General features: G+C 45.2%; 1 protein-coding gene across 1 annotated transcript; it reads left to right on the top strand.

Moving 5' to 3' along the window:
* Positions 1–13,428: 13,428 nt before the first annotated feature.
* LOC100562458 (solute carrier family 35 member G3-like) lies at positions 13,429–16,232 on the top strand. Its single transcript, XM_008122215.3, is given in 2 exon segments — positions 13,429–13,852; positions 13,855–16,232. Coding segments are annotated over 2 exon segments (1,065 nt in total). The 5' UTR covers positions 13,429–13,735; the 3' UTR covers positions 14,803–16,232.
* The last annotated feature ends 1,284 nt before the right edge of the window (positions 16,233–17,516 follow it).

Raw genomic sequence — 17,516 nt, forward strand, 5'->3', positions numbered from 1 at the left:
GCTGCTCCACTCGCCGCCGCTTCGGCTGCCTCCCCCTCTGACATCATCGCTCGCCCCGCTCGGCCCCCTTCGCGCGCAAGCCTTGTGCCTCGCGCCCCAGCACCCACCGCCTGCTGCCCCTGTTCCAGGACCCCCAAGACCCACTCCCTGCTCCCTTTCCCTTCTTGGCAAATGCCAGCCCTTTCCCACTGGCATAGGTTATTCTACACTCATACTTTTGCAAAATGCCATGCATAAATATTGTTTGCTTGCTATAGGATCTGAGCATCCGCGGGTTTCGGTATCCACGGGTAGGGGGTGGGACCCAAACCCATTTGGCACCAAGGACTCCAAAGGGAAATCACGTTACTTTTGCAAAATGCCATGCATTATATCAGGGGTCCCCAAACTAAGGCCCGGGGGCCGGATGCGGCCCTCCGAGGTCATTTACCTGGCCCCCGCCCTCAGTTTTATAATATGATATATTGTGTGTGTGTATGTGTGTGTGTGTATATATATATATATATAATATATATAATATATATAATATTGATAATAATATTATAATGTAATACAATATAACACTAATAATAATACCATATACAGTAGAGTCTCACTAATCCAAGCCTCGCTTATCCAAGCCTCTGGATAATCCAAGCCATTTTTGTAGTCAATGTTTCCAATATATCGTGATATTTTGGTGCTAAATTCGTAAATACAGTAATTACAACATAACATTACTGCGTATTGAAATACTTTTTCTGTCAAATTTGTTGTATAACATGAAGTTTTGGTGCTTAATTTGTAAAATCATAACCTAATTTGATGTTTAATAGGCTTTTCCTTGATCAGTCCTTATAATCCAAGATATTCGCTTATCCAAGCTTCTGCTGGCCCGTTTAGCTTGGATTAGTGAGACTCTACTGTAATAATATTAATTATATATACTATATTACATATAATATTACTAATAATATTACAGTATAGTGGTATAGTTCAATATAGTAATATATAATGCTAATATTGTGCTATGCTAATAATATAATATATTGTATGTACATATAATTTGTAAGCCACTCTGAGTCCCCTTTGGGGTCAGAAGGGTGTGATACAAATGTAGTAAATAAATGCAGTAAATAAATAATAAATAAATATATTTTAGACTTAGGCTCGCCCAAAGTCTGAAATGACTTGAAGGCACACAACAACAACAACAACAACAACAATCCTAATTAACTTGACTATCTCATTGGCCAGAAGCAGGACCACACTTCCCATTGAAATCCTGATAAATGTATGTTGGTTAAAATTGTTTTTATTTTTAAATATTGTATTGTTCTGTCATTGTTCTTGTTCTTGTTGTTTTTGCACTACAAATAAGACATGTGCAGTGCGCATCGGAATTAGTTTGTTTTTTTTCAAATGATAATCCGGCCCCTCAACAGTCTGAAGGATTGTGGACCGGCCCTCGGTTTATAAAGTTTGAGGACCCCTGCATTATATTATATGCAATGGGACCTGAGCATAAATGTTGTATTCATGCTATGGGACCTGAGCATCCGCGGATTTCGGTATCCACAGGTAGGGGGTGGAACCCAAAGCCAGAGCTCATCAGGGACTCCAAAGGGAAATTATGTTGCTTTGCAAAATGCCATGAATAAATATTGTTTGAATGCTATAGGATCTGAGCTTCCGTGGAGTTCGGTATCTACGGGGGTCCTGCGGGCATCAAGGACTCCAAAGGGAAATCACATTGCTTTGCAAAATGCCATGCGTAATATCATATGCAATAGAACCTGAACATCTCCCTGCAGGTATCAAGGACTCCAAAGGGACATCATGTTATTTCGCAAAATCCCATGCATAAATATTGTATGTATACAATGGGACCCAAGCATCCACAGGTTTCAGTATCCACAGGTGGGGTGGAACCCAAACCCAGTGGGCATCAAAGACGCCCAAGGGAAATTGTGTTATATTGCAAAATGCCATGCAAAATAGTATATGCAATGGGATCTGTTTATCCGCGGGTTTTGGTATCCACTGAGAGGGCCTGGAACCCAAACCTAACCTAGCGGGCATCAAGGATTTCCAAAGGGAAATCACATTATTTTGCAAAGTGTCCTGAGTAAATATTGTATATATGTAGTGGGATCTGAACATCCACTGGTTTCAGTATCCACGGAGGGGAGGGGGTTGGTGGAACCCAAACCCATCAAGGACTCCATAGAATCCTAGAATTGGAAGAGACCACACAGGCCATCTAATAATTCTAACCCAACCCCTCGCCATGCAGGAAAAGCACAAAGTATCCAGCAGATTGTAGTTTTCCTCCCGCACGGCATTCACAGATTTTAAAGGGAAATTATGTTACTATCCAAAAGGAAATTAGGTTATTTTGCAAAGTGCCTTGTGCAAATATTGTATGTATTCAATGGAACTTGAGCATCCACGGATTTTGGTTTCCATCGGAGTCCTGGAGATTTTTGATGCTGGCTGGGTTTTTGGTTCCAGGATCCCGTGGATACCAAAATGCATGGATGTCCCAGTCGCTTACTCCCCCCCCCCCTTTGTAACTGGTACACAAAGGAGTTCAAGTTACTTTCGAATAATAATAATAATAATAATAATCCTTGCAGCCCAGGAGCAAGCCATCAGGACAAAGGCAATTCAGGCCAAGATTGAAAAATCAGCTGATGACGCAAAATGCAGACTGTGCAAGGAAGCTGACGAAACCATTGATTATATCCTCAGCTGCTGTAAGAAAATCGCACAGACAGACTACAAACAGAGGCACAACTATGTGGTCCAAATGATCCATTGGAACTTATGCCTCAAGTACCACCTCCCAGCAGCAAAGAACTGGTGGGATCACAAACCAGCAAAGGTTGTGGAAAATGAACACGCAAAGATACTGTGGGACTTCCGAATCCAGACTGACAAAGTTCTGGAACACAACACACCAGACATCACAGTTGTGGAAAAGAAAAAGGTTTGGATCATTGATGTTGCCATCCCAGGTGACAGTCGCATTGACGAAAAACAACAGGAAAAACTCAGCCGCTATCAGGACCTCAAGATTGAACTTCAAAGACTCTGGCAGAAACCAGTGCAGGTGGTCCCGGTGGTGATGGGCACACTGGGTGCCGTGCCAAAAGATCTCAGCCGGCATTTGGAAACAATAGACATTGACAAAATTACGATCTGCCAACTGCAAAAGGCCACTCTAATGGGATCTGCGCGCACCATCTGAAAATACATCACACAGTCCTAGACACTTGGGAAGTGTTCGACTTGTGATTTTGTGATACGAAATCCAGCATATCTATCTTGTTTGCTGTGTCATAAAATAATAATAATAATAATAATAATAATAATAATAATAATAATAATAATAATAATAATAATGTGATACATGTTGAACAACAGGAAAAACTCAGCCGCTATCAGGACCTCAAGTTCGAACTTCAAAGACTGGCAGAAACCAATACAGGTGGTCCCGGTGGTGATGGGCACATTGGGTGCCATGCCAAAAGATCTCAGTTGGCATTTGGAAACAATAGACATTGACAAAATCACGATCTGTCAACTGCAAAAGGACACCCTAATGGGATCTGTGCACATCATCCGAAAATACACCACACAATCCTAAACGCTTGCGAAGTGTTCAACTTGTGATTTTGTGATATGAAATCCAGCATATACATCTTGTTTCTGTGTCATACTGTGTTGTTGTATCAATAATAATATTGTGATACATAATATATAGGTACAGGAGGTTCTTGATATCCCCAATCCAGGAAGGGGTTTGTTGTTGTTGTTGTTGTTCTTGTTGCCGCCTATGCTGCCATTCATGATCATCCAGAAGCAATGCTCACTGAATTCTTGGGGTTCCCAGTCCTAGAAAATCCCATGATGGGGTTGCCATAAGGCAGAAAATATTTATTTATTTATTTATTTATTTATTTATTTACAGTATTTATATTCCGCCCTTCCTTCTTACCCCGAAGGGGACTCAGGGCGGATCACAATGTACACATACATGGCAAACATTCAATGCCATATGAACATAGAGACAGAGACACAGAAGCAATTTAACATTTTTCCAGCTTCCGGCTTCATGAGGGTATGTTCGATTCAGGCCACAGGGGGAGCTGCTGCTTCATCATCCACTGTGACACTGAGTCCTTGATGGATTGCTTCCTCATTCCTTTCTGCATGCTGCTGGGCGATTTTTATGGTGTTGTAAATTAGTTAAATTAGCCTCCCCACATAGGTAAGTAAAGGTAAAGGTTTTCCCCTGATGTTAAGTCCAGTCATGACCAACTCTGGGGATTGGTGGTCATCTCCATTTCTAAGCCGAAGAGCCGGCGTTGTCCATAGACATCTCCAAGGTCATGTGTCCGGCATGACTGCATGGAGCGCCGTTACCTTCCCGCCGGAGCGGTACCTATTGATCTACTCACATTGGCATGTTTTTGTACCTAAATTTTCCTACTTGATAGATGCAACTATATTTCGGGTTGCTTAGGTCAACAATGAGCTGGGTTATTTTTAATGGTTGGGTGCTCACTCTGATGTGGGCTGGCTTCAGACTTATGATCTCTCAGTCAGTAGTGATTTATTGCAGCTGGCTACTAACCAGCTGCACCACAACACGGCCCACAACAGCAACACGAGTAAACGGTGTACATAGATTTGATTAACAAGTCTTCTCATCCATCCCAAGGCTTCTCCTTCATCCCAGATGTAAGGCAGCTGTAATTAGATATTATTATTATCATCATCATACCACTTATATCTCTTTCTTAAGTGCAGGTTTTAGTGCAGTGAAATTCTTGATATTCTTGACAGTACATCTAGCAGCACAGTTTCCAAGTCTTCTGCCCGAAGAGCATTTCCAAAACGCACCAACAACTGCGCCAGTTTTGTCTCGAAAGCGATTTCCTGCAGAAAGCTGAGCAAAATTGAAACTCGCAGCTCTGTTGAGCGCGCAAATGTGCCAGCCACAATGGAAAACGAAATATAGGCCGGCAGCAGTGCGTTATTGTCTCGGCCCTGCTGCGCATAAAGAGCGTGCATCGCTGCCAGTCCTGAAACTGGGTTCGGAGCCACGGCCAAACCTCTCCTCTTTTCCAAATCACAAGACTTCCGCAGGAGATGTGCCAAAGCCTGCGCTTGCCCGTTTCCGCTGCCTTTCCTTCGCCGGCGTTTTCAGATGATCTATTATGCACAAGGAATCATTCAGATCCGAGCAGCTTTGCAGCTCCACTGTCTGACGACAGAAGCACAGGATGACTGCAGTTTTGGAGACAAGGGAGGCTCGTGGGTTTGAACAAAGAGCTTCGCAGCTTTTATCAGGAGCAGGAATGGGGCAAGTCTCCAAAGTGGCCTCCAAAGACTTTTTTCTGGCTCTTGAACCTTCCACGACGTCTCTGTTCCGCCCGTTTGCTGACCAAGAAAATAAATTGCCTCTCTTGGGGTGCATCTACACTGTAGATTTATTGCAGTTTCGCACCTTTTGAGCTTCCACGGCTCAATGCTACGGGATTATGGAAGTTTTAGCATGGAGAAGCAATAGCAATCTTTTGCAGAGAAGGTCAAAGACTTCTCCAAACTATAGCTCCCATGAACCTATAGCAGGCATGGGCCAACTTGGGCCCTCCAGGTGTTTTGGACTTCAACTCCCACAATTCCTAACAGCCGGTAGTTAGGAATTGTGGGAGTTGAAGTCCAAAACACCTGGAGGGTCCAAGTTGGCCCATGCCTGCTATAGCTGTCTAAATTTATCCTGTCTAATTTTATCCCAGCTAATGAACCAAGATGAATATTTTACAAGAATTTAAACCTTATTCCAAAAAAAGATGAAAAACATTGATTTGAATATTATTCGTGGTAAAGTATTATATGTATATTAGGAGAAGCTGAAATGAAATAACATAGAACAAGAAGTATACACAATAATTTGATATCAGATTTGATTGAGGAAGGAGAAAAGTCAAATATTTTTAATGGGTTGCTGTGATTTTTCCAGGCTGTCTGGCCATGTTCCAGGAGCATTCTCTCCTGACGTTTCACCCACATCTATGGCAGGCATCCTCAGAGGTTGCGAGGTCTGTTTGAAACTAGGCCAGTGGGGTTTATGTTGTTTAGGGCCTAGATTTGAATGGCGACTATGTTGAGAAGTGGTATTTGGGTGTGGCTTTCAACTGCATGTGGTAAATGTTTTCTCCCATACTTTGTTCATTTTTAATTCCAAAACGTAATCTACTTTCTGGATAACCCTCGTATATCTGTGGAAGGTCCAGGGTGGAAGAAAGAGCTCTTATCTGTTGGAGACAAGTGTGAATGTTGCAATTGGCCACCTTGATTAGCATTGTGTAGCCTTACCACTTCAAAGCCTGGCTGCTTCCTACCTGGGGGGAATCCTTGTTGGGTGGTGTTAGCTGGCCCTGATCGTTTCCCCTATTTTCTGAGTGCTGTTCTTCATTTACTGTCCTGATTCTAGAAATTTTTAATACTGGTGTCAGTATTAAATAATGTCCAGGGTGTGAGAAAGGACTCTTGTCTGTTTGAGGCAAGTGTGAATGTTGCAATTGGCCACCTTGATTAGCATTGAATAGCCTTGTCGCTTCAAGGCCTGGCTGCTTCCTGCCCGGAGACATTCCACAGATATATAAACCCCGCTTGCCTAGTTTCCAACAGACGTCACAAACTTCTGAGGATGCCTGCCACAGATGTGGGCGAAATGTCAGGAGAGAATGCTTCTGGCACAACGCCATACAGCCCGGAAAACTCACAGCAACCCAGTGATTCTGGCCATGAAAGCCTTCGACAACACAATGCATGTCTTGGGCTCGGGCTGTGGTGCAGGCTGGAGAGCAGCTGCAATGAATCACTGCAATGAATCACTCTGACCAGGAGGTCATGAGTTCGAGGCCCGCTCGGAGCCTATGTTTGTCTTGTCTTTGTTCTATGTTAAAAGCCATTGAATGTTTGCCTATATGTGTAATGTGATCCACCCTGAGTCCCCTTTGGGGTGAGAAGGGCGGAATATAAATGCTGTAAATAAAATAAAATAAATAAATGTCAGACTTGGGTTCCATCTCCAAGATAACTCAGTATTTGTATTTACTGGTATCCCAAAACCCAAAAGAGATAAGGGAGTTTCCTCCAGAATTGTTTTGGTTCTGTCTTATGATTATGTTTACTGTGTTAACTTTGTTGTATGGCAATTCAATTTTTTGACAACTGAATGTTCATGTTGGAAACCGCCCTGAGTCCTCTTGAGGAGATGGAGCGGTATAGAAATAAAATTTAATATAAATAATAATAATAACAACAATAAAAGGTAAAGGTTTTCCCCTGATGTTAAGTCCAGTCATGACTGACTCTGGGGGTTGGTGCTCATATCCATTTCTAAGCCCAAGAGCCGGCGTTGTCCGTAGACACCTCCAAAGTCATGTGGCCGGCATGACTGCATGGAGCGCCGTTACCTTCCTGCCGGAGCGGTACCTATTGATCTACTCACATTTGCATGTTTTTGAACTGCTAGGTTGGCAGGAGCTGGGGCTAACAGCGGGCGCTCATTCCACTCCCGGGATTTGAACCTGGGACCTTTCAGTCTTTAAGTTCAGCAGCTCAGCGCTTTAACACACTGCGCCACCACCAAGGGCCCAATAACAACAATAACAATCATAAATTTATTTATATTCCAATTTTCTCCTAACAGGACCCAAAGTGGCTCACAACCTCCAGTATTAGCCAAATAACCTCACAAGCCTTCGACAACATAAAAACATTAATGTTTTTGAAAAACAGCAGTCGGGAGGAAAATCATTTTCCCTAGAGAGGTAAATAACCTGGATTATTTCCTGTCTGCAAGAGATGCTCAAGGAAGTGACATCACCTCGGAGGTCTGATGTCACAGAGATGCCGGGAGGAGGAATGACATCACAATTGGGGAAAAGGCTTGTGTTTTATGGTGGTTGTGGAGGTCTATGGGTTTGTGGCAAGCAAGTATCGAAAGTAAGTATTTTTCCGGTCCTTTCATCCCCTCTCCAGGTCTGAGCCATTCTCAGGCGCCTTTGTGTCTCCTCTCCTTGAGACAAATGGCTCTTCCTTCCCTTCTAGAATCAGATCACAGAGCCCTTGAGCATCAACAAATGGTGGGATTCTTCTCAGAAAAGCATGCTTTGGGGAGCCTTCGCCTTTGAAATCTATGGCTCCTGGGAGCAAAACCCAGCCTTGGGTGGCCTTGCGAAAACCACGTCTCCTTCTCTCCCTCCCTCTTTGCCCGCTTCCGCCTCTTTAATCCCATTTTCCATCTGTAGTGTGGAAATAGAACTATTGCGGAGATTAAAAAACTGGCACGCACGTTTTGAAAAAAAAACCAAACCCCTAAGAATTGCTAGATGCTTAATAAAAGCCATTCTCCGCCTAATCCGTAATAATAGGAATCACACCCAAACTGTAAGAGAGAACCCGAAAGAGAAGGGGAAGGAGTAGGACAAAGAGAAAAGAGAGGGATGAAAAAACGAGGGCAAACGGATGCAAGGCAGACACGGAGATGGGCCAGGATTTCAGTCCGAGTGAAAAGGATTCGGTCTGGGTGGAAGAATCCACCAGCCACGTTAAGAACATGTGGTTCTGCCACAACTCTCAAGTTTCTAGTCCTTAAAATGCAGGGACAGGCTTCAAAATGTAGACACAACTGCTGTAGAAGCTCCGCGAAAGCCAGAAGAATCACTGGGTTGCCGTGAGTTTTCCATGTTCCAGAAGCATTCTCTCCTGACATTTCGCCCACATCTTTGGCAGGCATCCTCAGAGGTTGTGAGGTATATTGGAAACTAGGCAAGTGGGGTTTATATATCTGTGGAAGGCCCAGGGTGGGAGAAAGAACTCTTGTCTGCTGGAGGAAAGTGTGAATGTTGCAATTAATCACCCTGATTAGCATTGAATGGCCTTGCAGCTTCAAAGCCTGGCTGTTTCCTGCCCAGGGGGAATCCTGATAGGGCAGTGTAGACGAGGCATGGGCAAACTTGGCCATTCTAGGTGTTTTGGACTCCAACTCCCACCATTCCTAAGAGCCTCAGGCCCTTTCCTTTTGTCAGGGATTTATTTATAATCGCATCTGCAAAAACCCTGATTTATTGGTGAGACAGGTCCTCTCACCTTCCTCTCTCCAGTCAGACTGCTTAAGCATCCAGCGAACGACACCTCAGTCATAATTCTGCTGATCCCAGCGGTTCTAAGGCTTTATTTATTTACAAGTATATACAGCTACAATAACAAACACCATCACTCTCTGGACTCATGCTTCCCCGCAAGGGTAAAGCATGTTCTCTCTCTTCCCCATCAGCTATCAGCATACACTGGCAACACCCTACATTCCACTGTCCATGACAAATGTTCTGTCCACCTTGAAACCAGAAGTCTTGACCTATTGGCCCTGCAGGCAGTCAATCAGGGCTGGCTGGTAATTAACACGTGTGCTGCTGGAAAGCTTGCCGGAACATAGATGCACAATCCAAACAGCAAACAACTGATCTAACATTTCACACTAACAACAAAATACACCAACACCTTTTGCCCCTGAGGCTGTTAGGAATGGTGGGAGTTGAAGTCCAAAACACCTGGAAGGAGGGACAAGGTTGGCCCATGCCTGCCCTAAAGGAAGACAGTCATGAGGTTTGCTTTTGATTCCTTCTGAGGCTGAGAGAGTGGCACATGCCCAAGATTGCCCAGGTGTTTCCATGGCCGTGCAAAGATTCGAACCTTGGCTTCCCAGCATCCAATGGAACATTGAAACCACTCTAATTGCTTGTTATTACCTTGAAACAAAATAGTCACAAAATGAATCAATAGCCACTGCACTGGTTGTTCTTGTCACGTGCCTTCTCCTTTATTCCAGTTTATAGTGACCCTATATTGCATTATTCTTGGTAAGATGTATTCAGAAGTGATTTCCCATATGTATGTGTATATATTTGATGTTGTGAGCTGCTTTGGCCAAGCTCGTGGCCAAGAGATAAAAGCAGGATGATGATGATGATGATAATTTTTTTAATCATGTCAGAAGCGACTTGAGAACATACTGCAAGTTGCGTCTGGTGTGAGAGAATTGGCCATTGACAAGAGACATTGCCCAGAGGACGCCCAGATGTGTTACCATCCTGCTGGGAAGTTTCTCTCATGTCCCCGCAAGCTAGAGCTGACAGACAGGAACTCACCCCGTCTTGTGGATTCGAACTGGCAACCTTCAGCTCAGCAACCCAGCCTTTAGGCCAGCAGTTCAGCTAGCATGAAGGCTTAACCCATTGCCCCACTGTGTCTCAGATTATGATAACAACAGTAATATCTTTCCTTTGGTGGTGAAAGAGAACAGGACTTTCCCAGTGGGTTTCCATGGCTGAGGGAGGATTCAAATCCTGGTCTCATCTAAACCACCAAGTCATCCTGCTTGTCGCACCTCAGCCCTGATTCACCTTGCCCCAGCACACAAACTCCACAGCAGGTTTGAGTTTTTGTAGTTTATTAAAAGCAAAAGTAAAGCATCAAAAGTCAGTTACAAATATAGTCTTGAGATGTCAGTCCAGAGCTTACCGGGAATAAACAACAACCAAAGAAAACATGACAAAAATCCAAGAAACATGGATACATGGCCTGCAATATTTATTTATTTACAGCATTTATATTCCGCACTTCTCACCCCGAAGGGGACTCAGGGAGGATCACATTACACATATAGGCAAACATTCAATGCCTTTTAACATAGAACAAAGACAAACAAACATAGGCTCCGAGTGGGCCTCGAACTCATGACCTCCTGGTCAGAGTGGATTCATTGTAGTGATTCATTGCAGCTGCTCTCCAGCCTGCGCCACAGCCCAAGCTGTGCAATATAATCCAAAGCACAGCAAGAAAACTGGAGCTTGCTTCTCTGGTAGCGAGAAAGCTGCTTTGACAACAGCTTTCCCCCAAATCACCCCTTTTAACACTCCTTGCCAAACATGAAAGCATTTCTCTGCCCTCTCACCTTCCCCCGTCTGTTTGCAATCCTTACACTATGCCGTACCCTCAATTCCAACCGCTCAGCTCTATCTAAGGAGCCCATCCCATCAAGGTCAGCTTGCTCGTTATTTCGCGGAGGATCATTATTAGGCTGGGAATCTTCCATCCTCCCTTCCTCCGTTCCCATATCAGTGTGCACCTGGCTGGCTTTAGTGGGTTCAGGGTCATCAACTCCAACCCCTCCCTGTGGGAAACTGAACTTGCATTCTCTGTTCCTCATCTTCCAAAACGACAGGCCTTTCAGGAAGATTCTGAACCTGAATCCCTCTTTCCTCATCAGAGTCAATCCTAGATCCACGCTGAGTCACAACACTGCTTTTCCCAAGAGTTTCTTGGCCAGATTTATTCAGAGGATGTTTGCTATGACCTTCCTCTGAAGCTGAGAGAGCATGACTTTCCCACAGTCACTCAATGGGTTTCCATAGCTGAGTGGGGATTCGACCCCTGATCTCCCAGTGCCCTATCCAGTATTCAGAGCACTATCTCATACTTGATGTCTGCTTTATTAGCGCCACTATTTCACCACCCGTCATGCTGATATATTTATATGGAGTAAACCTGACACCATCTTGTTAGAGGTTATAAAACACTATTAACATAATTGGTTCAGAACATATTCACGTGTACAGCTTGAAAAATGTGCATCAGTTTAGCCAGAGTGAAATGGATTTAGTACCCTTTTAGAATGAGAAGAGATGGAGAGGTAGAATAATGCAGACTGGTGTAACTTATACTTGCTGTCATGTATCTTCCAACTGTTTCCACCTTATGGAAATTCTATTATTTGGTTTTCTTGGCAATATTTGTTCAGAAGGGTTTTTGCCATTGCTTTCCTTTAAGGCTGAGGTGGTGTGACTTGTCCAGGGTCGCTGTTGTGTTGGGGTTTCAGGGCCTGGGAGAGTGCTAGATGGTTTTGTAGATGAGGAAACAGAGGGTTTTTGGAGCAAGATGCTGTCTCTGAGACAGAGTCTGAAAGTGGAACTGTTTTGGAATCCAACAAGCAGGGAGAAGATCTTTCACCCAAAAGAAGTTTAGCAGCCCATGATAACATTAGCTCATTCAAGAGAGCAGCTGTCTTAGACAGAGATACCAGGCTGCTTCTGAGGGAGGAGAGATTCAGGTGCAGAAAATCGGAAAGAATCCGTGAGAAAGAGGCACAGAAGACACCTCAAGGTCAAAGAAATGCTTTCATATTTTGCAGTCCTTAAATCAGAGAGTTCCGTTGGGATTTCAGATCAGGCAACATCGCTATCCAAGTGAAGAACTTCAGTCTCGTTCCCAGTTCATGCCCTAGTTCAAGATCCTAGATTAATGTCATGTTTTGATTCTGGTTTTACGGCTATACCTCTGGATTCATGCTCATGTTTTAATCCTTGCTTCCTAAATTTATTCTCATGTTCGATTCTAGGGATTCCTGTTCTTTGTCTCTGAAACAGCTAGGAGCCATTTGGATTATTGCCTTTGGATTGTTTTCCTATTACCAGTTTGGTCTGGTTTATTGCTTATGTGACTTGTTTCCTTTATTAACTCTTGGATTTTACCTTTCCAATTTCTTGTGGTGTTTTTTCCTTTTTATATGTGTTCTTATCAATAAACCGTTTTACTATCACGTTTGGGTTCTTGGTTGGTGCTAAGAGCAAGGTGAACTACTGCTGAGGAGCAACAGTCGCCCACTGGATTTCCATGGCTAAGCAAGGAATTAAACCTTAGTCTTTAGTCATCATAGTCCAACACTTAAACTACAACACTTGATGGGATGTCCAGGTTTTGGGCATTGATGAAGTCATATTTCCAAAATAACTTGACAAATTAGCATTGTGTATTTTGTTTGCAGAGTAAGATATCCTAGTTGAATTTCAAAGTTAATTCTGAAGAGTCATTACCAACTTATGCCACTCTCCCTTGAACAATTTATAGAGTTTGAAGGCTGGGTGGACAGTGTGCAGAACCAATGGGAGCATTCTATTCTGCGTTGGTTAGACCTCACTGGAGTCATTGAAGAAAGAGATGGAAAAGCTGGAAGGTGTGAAGAGAAAGGAAGCCAAAATGGTCAAAGGTCTGGAAACCATGAACCCCTATGAAGAGCAGCATAGGGAGCTGGGGGAATTTAGCTTCAAAACAAGGCTGAAAGGAGACATGAGAGACATGTTTACATATGAAGGGGTGTCCCATTGAGGAGGGAGCAAGCCTGCTTTCTCTGGAGACTAGGGCACAATGGATTCAAATTGCAGGAAAAGATTGCACCAAAATATTAGGAAGACATTCCGGAGAGTTAGAGCTGTTACTGTCCGAAGTTTCTCCTAATTTTCAGATGGAATCTCTTTTCCTACATTTGAATCCATTGCTTCATTGTGTCCTGGAGCAGCAGAAAGTGAACTTGCCTCTTTCTTAATGTGACATCATTTCAGATATGTAAACATGGCTCTCGTGTCCTCTTCTGTCCGCCTTCTTTTCTCCAAGCTAAACATCCCCATCTCCCTCTGCTGCGTCTCATTGCATCTGATCATTTTGGTCACCTTCCTCTGGACACATTCCAGCTTGTCCATATCCTTCTTGAATGGTGTCTTTTTGGCAACCCTATTGATCTCCTCCTTCCGCTTCCCACAGGTTGACACTTGATTCTGCTCTGTGCCTGTGGCTCCTTTCATTGGACTCCAAGCTTTGTCTCTGAAGAAGCTCCGTGATGGAGTGTGACCCCACGCCTCCTGCCCGAGCGGTCTGGACCGTGGCCGACTTGCTACGCTTCTCCCCGCCCTGCTCCCCGCCACCGCCTCCCCGCCGCCCGGCCTGGAGCCGCTACCCCGCCTGTCGGAGAGCATGAAGGGGCTGCTGGTGGCTCTGGTGGGAGGCGGGGTGCCGGCCGGCTTCGTGGCCCCGTTCACCCGCATGGCCAACGAAGCTTCAGGGATCCCTTCCCTGGAGATCCTCTTATTCCGCTGCATCCTGCACCTGCTCTTCTCCTTCTACCTGTGCTGCCGGAAAGCCTCGTGCTTCGCGCCCCCGGAGGCTCGCCTGCGCAGCTTTCTCCACGCCTTCATCAACGTCATCTCCATCGGCTGCGCCTACAGCTCCTTCATGGTGGTGCCCAGCGGGAACGCCGCCACGGTCCGCAAGGGCTCCTCCACCATCTTCTCCGTCCTGCTGGCCATTTGCATCGGGAACACGAGCCTGACGGGGTACGACTGGTTCGGGCTGGTGGGCAGCACCCTGGGCTTGATCATCATGGTGGTGCCGGACGTGCTGAACCTGGACAAGAGCACGCAGCTCTACGACACCTTCGGCTACATCTTGGCCTGCCTGGGCGGGATAGCCTTAGCCTTGGGCCTGGTCATCTTCCGAGCCCTGGACTTCCCCACCAAGCTGGTGACGGTGGCCTTCCTGTTTGGCGTGGTGGGCAGCCTGCTGTGCTCTCCAGTGATGTTCCTCCTGCAGGAGCCAGTGATGCCCGTGGACTTGCTGACCTGGATTTACGTCGGGTCCATCACCATTCTGGCCTTGGTCTCCTTCTTGTGCGCCAGCTACGCGGTGACCAAAGCCCACCCGGCTCTGGTCTGCGCCGTGTTGCACTCCGAGGTGGTGGTCACCCTGGCCGTCCAGTACTACGTCCTGCGCGAGGCTGTCACGCCCTTCGACATCATGGGGGCCGGGGTCATCCTGGGCAGCATTGCGATCATCACAGCCCAGAACATCAGCTGCGACACAACAGAGGAGGAGGATGGGTCCATCCTGCACGTGAAGGGGACTGAATAACGGAGGAAGGCTGCACAGGCGGTCGGAGCACAATCTTGACAAGGAGTGCCCCACGAAATGGGGTATGTCCAGAACTGCCATCTACAGAACAGCATTGGAGCTGTTAAGGTCCTTCATCCCATGGTCATATTTGGGGCTGGGAAGCAGTAGAGACTTTTAGCCAACTTGAAGATGGTAGGAAACATCTGAGAGCTGAATGATACACTGAATTTCCAAATCAATCCCTCAATGTTGGGATTAAAATGGCACCAGATCTCAGATATTTACTTAGCATAGCTGTGGCCACATCTGCTTCCTCTGTGGATCATGGACATGGAAAAGATGGAGAACTCCCTAGGCATCAGTCTCAAGGCCCACATTCTGAGCAGAAGGCTGGCATTTTCCCAAAGGAGAGAACCCTTCCAAACATTTGCAAAAATCACCTGGAAACTTGCACTATTTAACTGATCCACCTTGGTGGAATCTCCTTCATGGCGGGGGAAGTTCTTCTTCTTATGAGCCACAGAGGAAAAGAGACAGAACCACAGTGTTGCTTCCTCATTGAAGGTAGCAGCATTTATGACACTGAAGGTCAAGATGGACGGAGCGAAGGGCATCTCCAGCAAAAGTGGCCCAAGTTTTAAGGTCAAGATCTAGCCGGTCAAGATCCGAGGAGGAGGCAGCCACTGGAAAAACTCCGAGGTGGCTCAAGGGGAAAGCACTCAAATGCAACCAAGTGAAGACCACCACATTCTCCCCGTTCTATTTCTCTTTTTCAAAAAAAGTTCTCAGATGAAAGACAGTTTCTATAGATTTGGACAAAAGCTGTAACCCTAGGCATGGAATTTTCTCCAAATCAAGTGAGGAGCAAGGCCACTTTTAGAAGCCAAACCTTAAGGAGACTTCTGTAAATGTAATTTGTTGCTTTGTGTGTCAAAAGAGCTGAACAAAAATACATATAACTGGCATTTTTGTTCTCGCAAGTTTTCTCTCCAATGATTTATAATAAAGATTACGACTTTTAAAAAAAGCCAAGATGGACTTGAAAGGGCTGAATGCATGCTCAGTCAGAGCCAAGATTGTGGGAAACGTAGTCCAACAAAGGCGCAGTCCCAAGCTCTGGCGTCATAACAGGCAACAACATCCAAACATCTGAACTTTCAGAGACAGAGGATAAGAGAGAGAGGCTGTTTTGCTCCCTGCTGTATCCCCAGGACAAGGCTCTCGTTTGTGGAATTAGCTGACCACTGGGCCGCTTAGTCACATGGCTGACCAGTTCTAGGAAGGAAGCCTGAAGAAAGACTTAGATCCCTTAAAAGGGAAAGCAATGGGACTTGGAGGGAGGAAGCGTATTGGTGGCAAGAACTGGAGTACAGGGAGGAAGCTAGGCAAAACAGGACTAAATCTAGAACCAAGACTATACTGTATATAAAGTATTTCTAATTGCTGTTGTACTGACTGCAACTCTCCTCATTCTTCACCACTGGCTTGGGCTTGCAAGGATAGAAGGGAGTCCCAGGCCAAAATCATTGGGAAGGCTGCATGTTCTGTCCACCAAAAGCACACAGCAAGCAGAACTGAGACTCATGCAGGCCTCCAGGTATTGTTAGACAGAAGCTCCTAGCATTCCTAACCCACAATGAGTGAAGCATGCTGCAGTCCAGCAAGGTCTACAGGCCCCCACAAATGAAATGCTGTTTTCCCATTTCAAGCCTTAGGGTGGTAAAAAACAACAACATCCCAAAGCAAACAGTTTAGCATTCAAGCTTGCTTCACTTTCTGTCACCTAGGGTGCATCTACACTGTAGAATTGACGCAATTTAGTACCACTTTAACTGCAATGAAATCGTGGGAGTTGTAGTTTTATGTTTTAGCTTTCTCTGCCAAAGAGTGCTGGTGCTTCACCAAAGCACAACTCCCAGGACTTTGTAGCACTGAGCCATGGAAGTTAAAAGTGGGGTCAAACTGTGTTACCCATAGAGTGTAGATGCACCCCCAAATGTGTAGTATCAAATTTGGCCACAATTCCCATTTTGCCATGTCATATATATATATATATCCTTTGACACTCACAACAAATAGACCTCTCCAGCTGACCTGCTCCCCGTCATTGCCGAATCTATACCAGGTGAAGAGAATAACTGAGATTAAGCCCACGTAATTCAAATAGCAGGAAAATACAAATACTTTTTATTGATTAGCCTATCGGCCATATAAAAAAAAGCAGGAAAAGATATTCCATTTAAACATTAGGAAGGATCTCCTGATAGTATAAGCTGCTCATCAGGGCAACAGGCTTCCTTGGGGTCCCACAGAGCCTCCTCTGGAAGCTTCTAGGATGATCAGTCAGGAGGGCTTTGGTTGTATTTTCCTGCCTGATAGAACAGGATGGGACTGGATAGTTCTTTGGTTCTCTTCCAGTTCTATGACTCAGTTCAACAGAGAGCATACATCTGCAGCCCAGGACCTTTGTCTGCCTGCTTATCTAAGAAACCCCGGAACCAAATAGTCGGGCCCAAGAACGCAGGAAGCAAAAACTCTTGCCAAGATGGCTGGCTAAACAAAAAAGACGTCGGCTGTGGAACAATCCCAAAGATTTCTCTAGTTTTGGTTCCCTGGTGGCGGATGTTCCCCTGCCCTCAAGCATCCGAGAAGTCATAGTGTCACCTGTGTCCCATAATAGAACCCACACACTGACAGCTGATCCAGAAAGTGCATAAAGCAGTGCGCAAAAG

The sequence above is a fragment of the Anolis carolinensis genome, chromosome 6 (assembly GCF_035594765.1).
Source record: "Anolis carolinensis isolate JA03-04 chromosome 6, rAnoCar3.1.pri, whole genome shotgun sequence".
Classification (NCBI taxonomy): domain Eukaryota; kingdom Metazoa; phylum Chordata; class Lepidosauria; order Squamata; family Dactyloidae; genus Anolis; species Anolis carolinensis.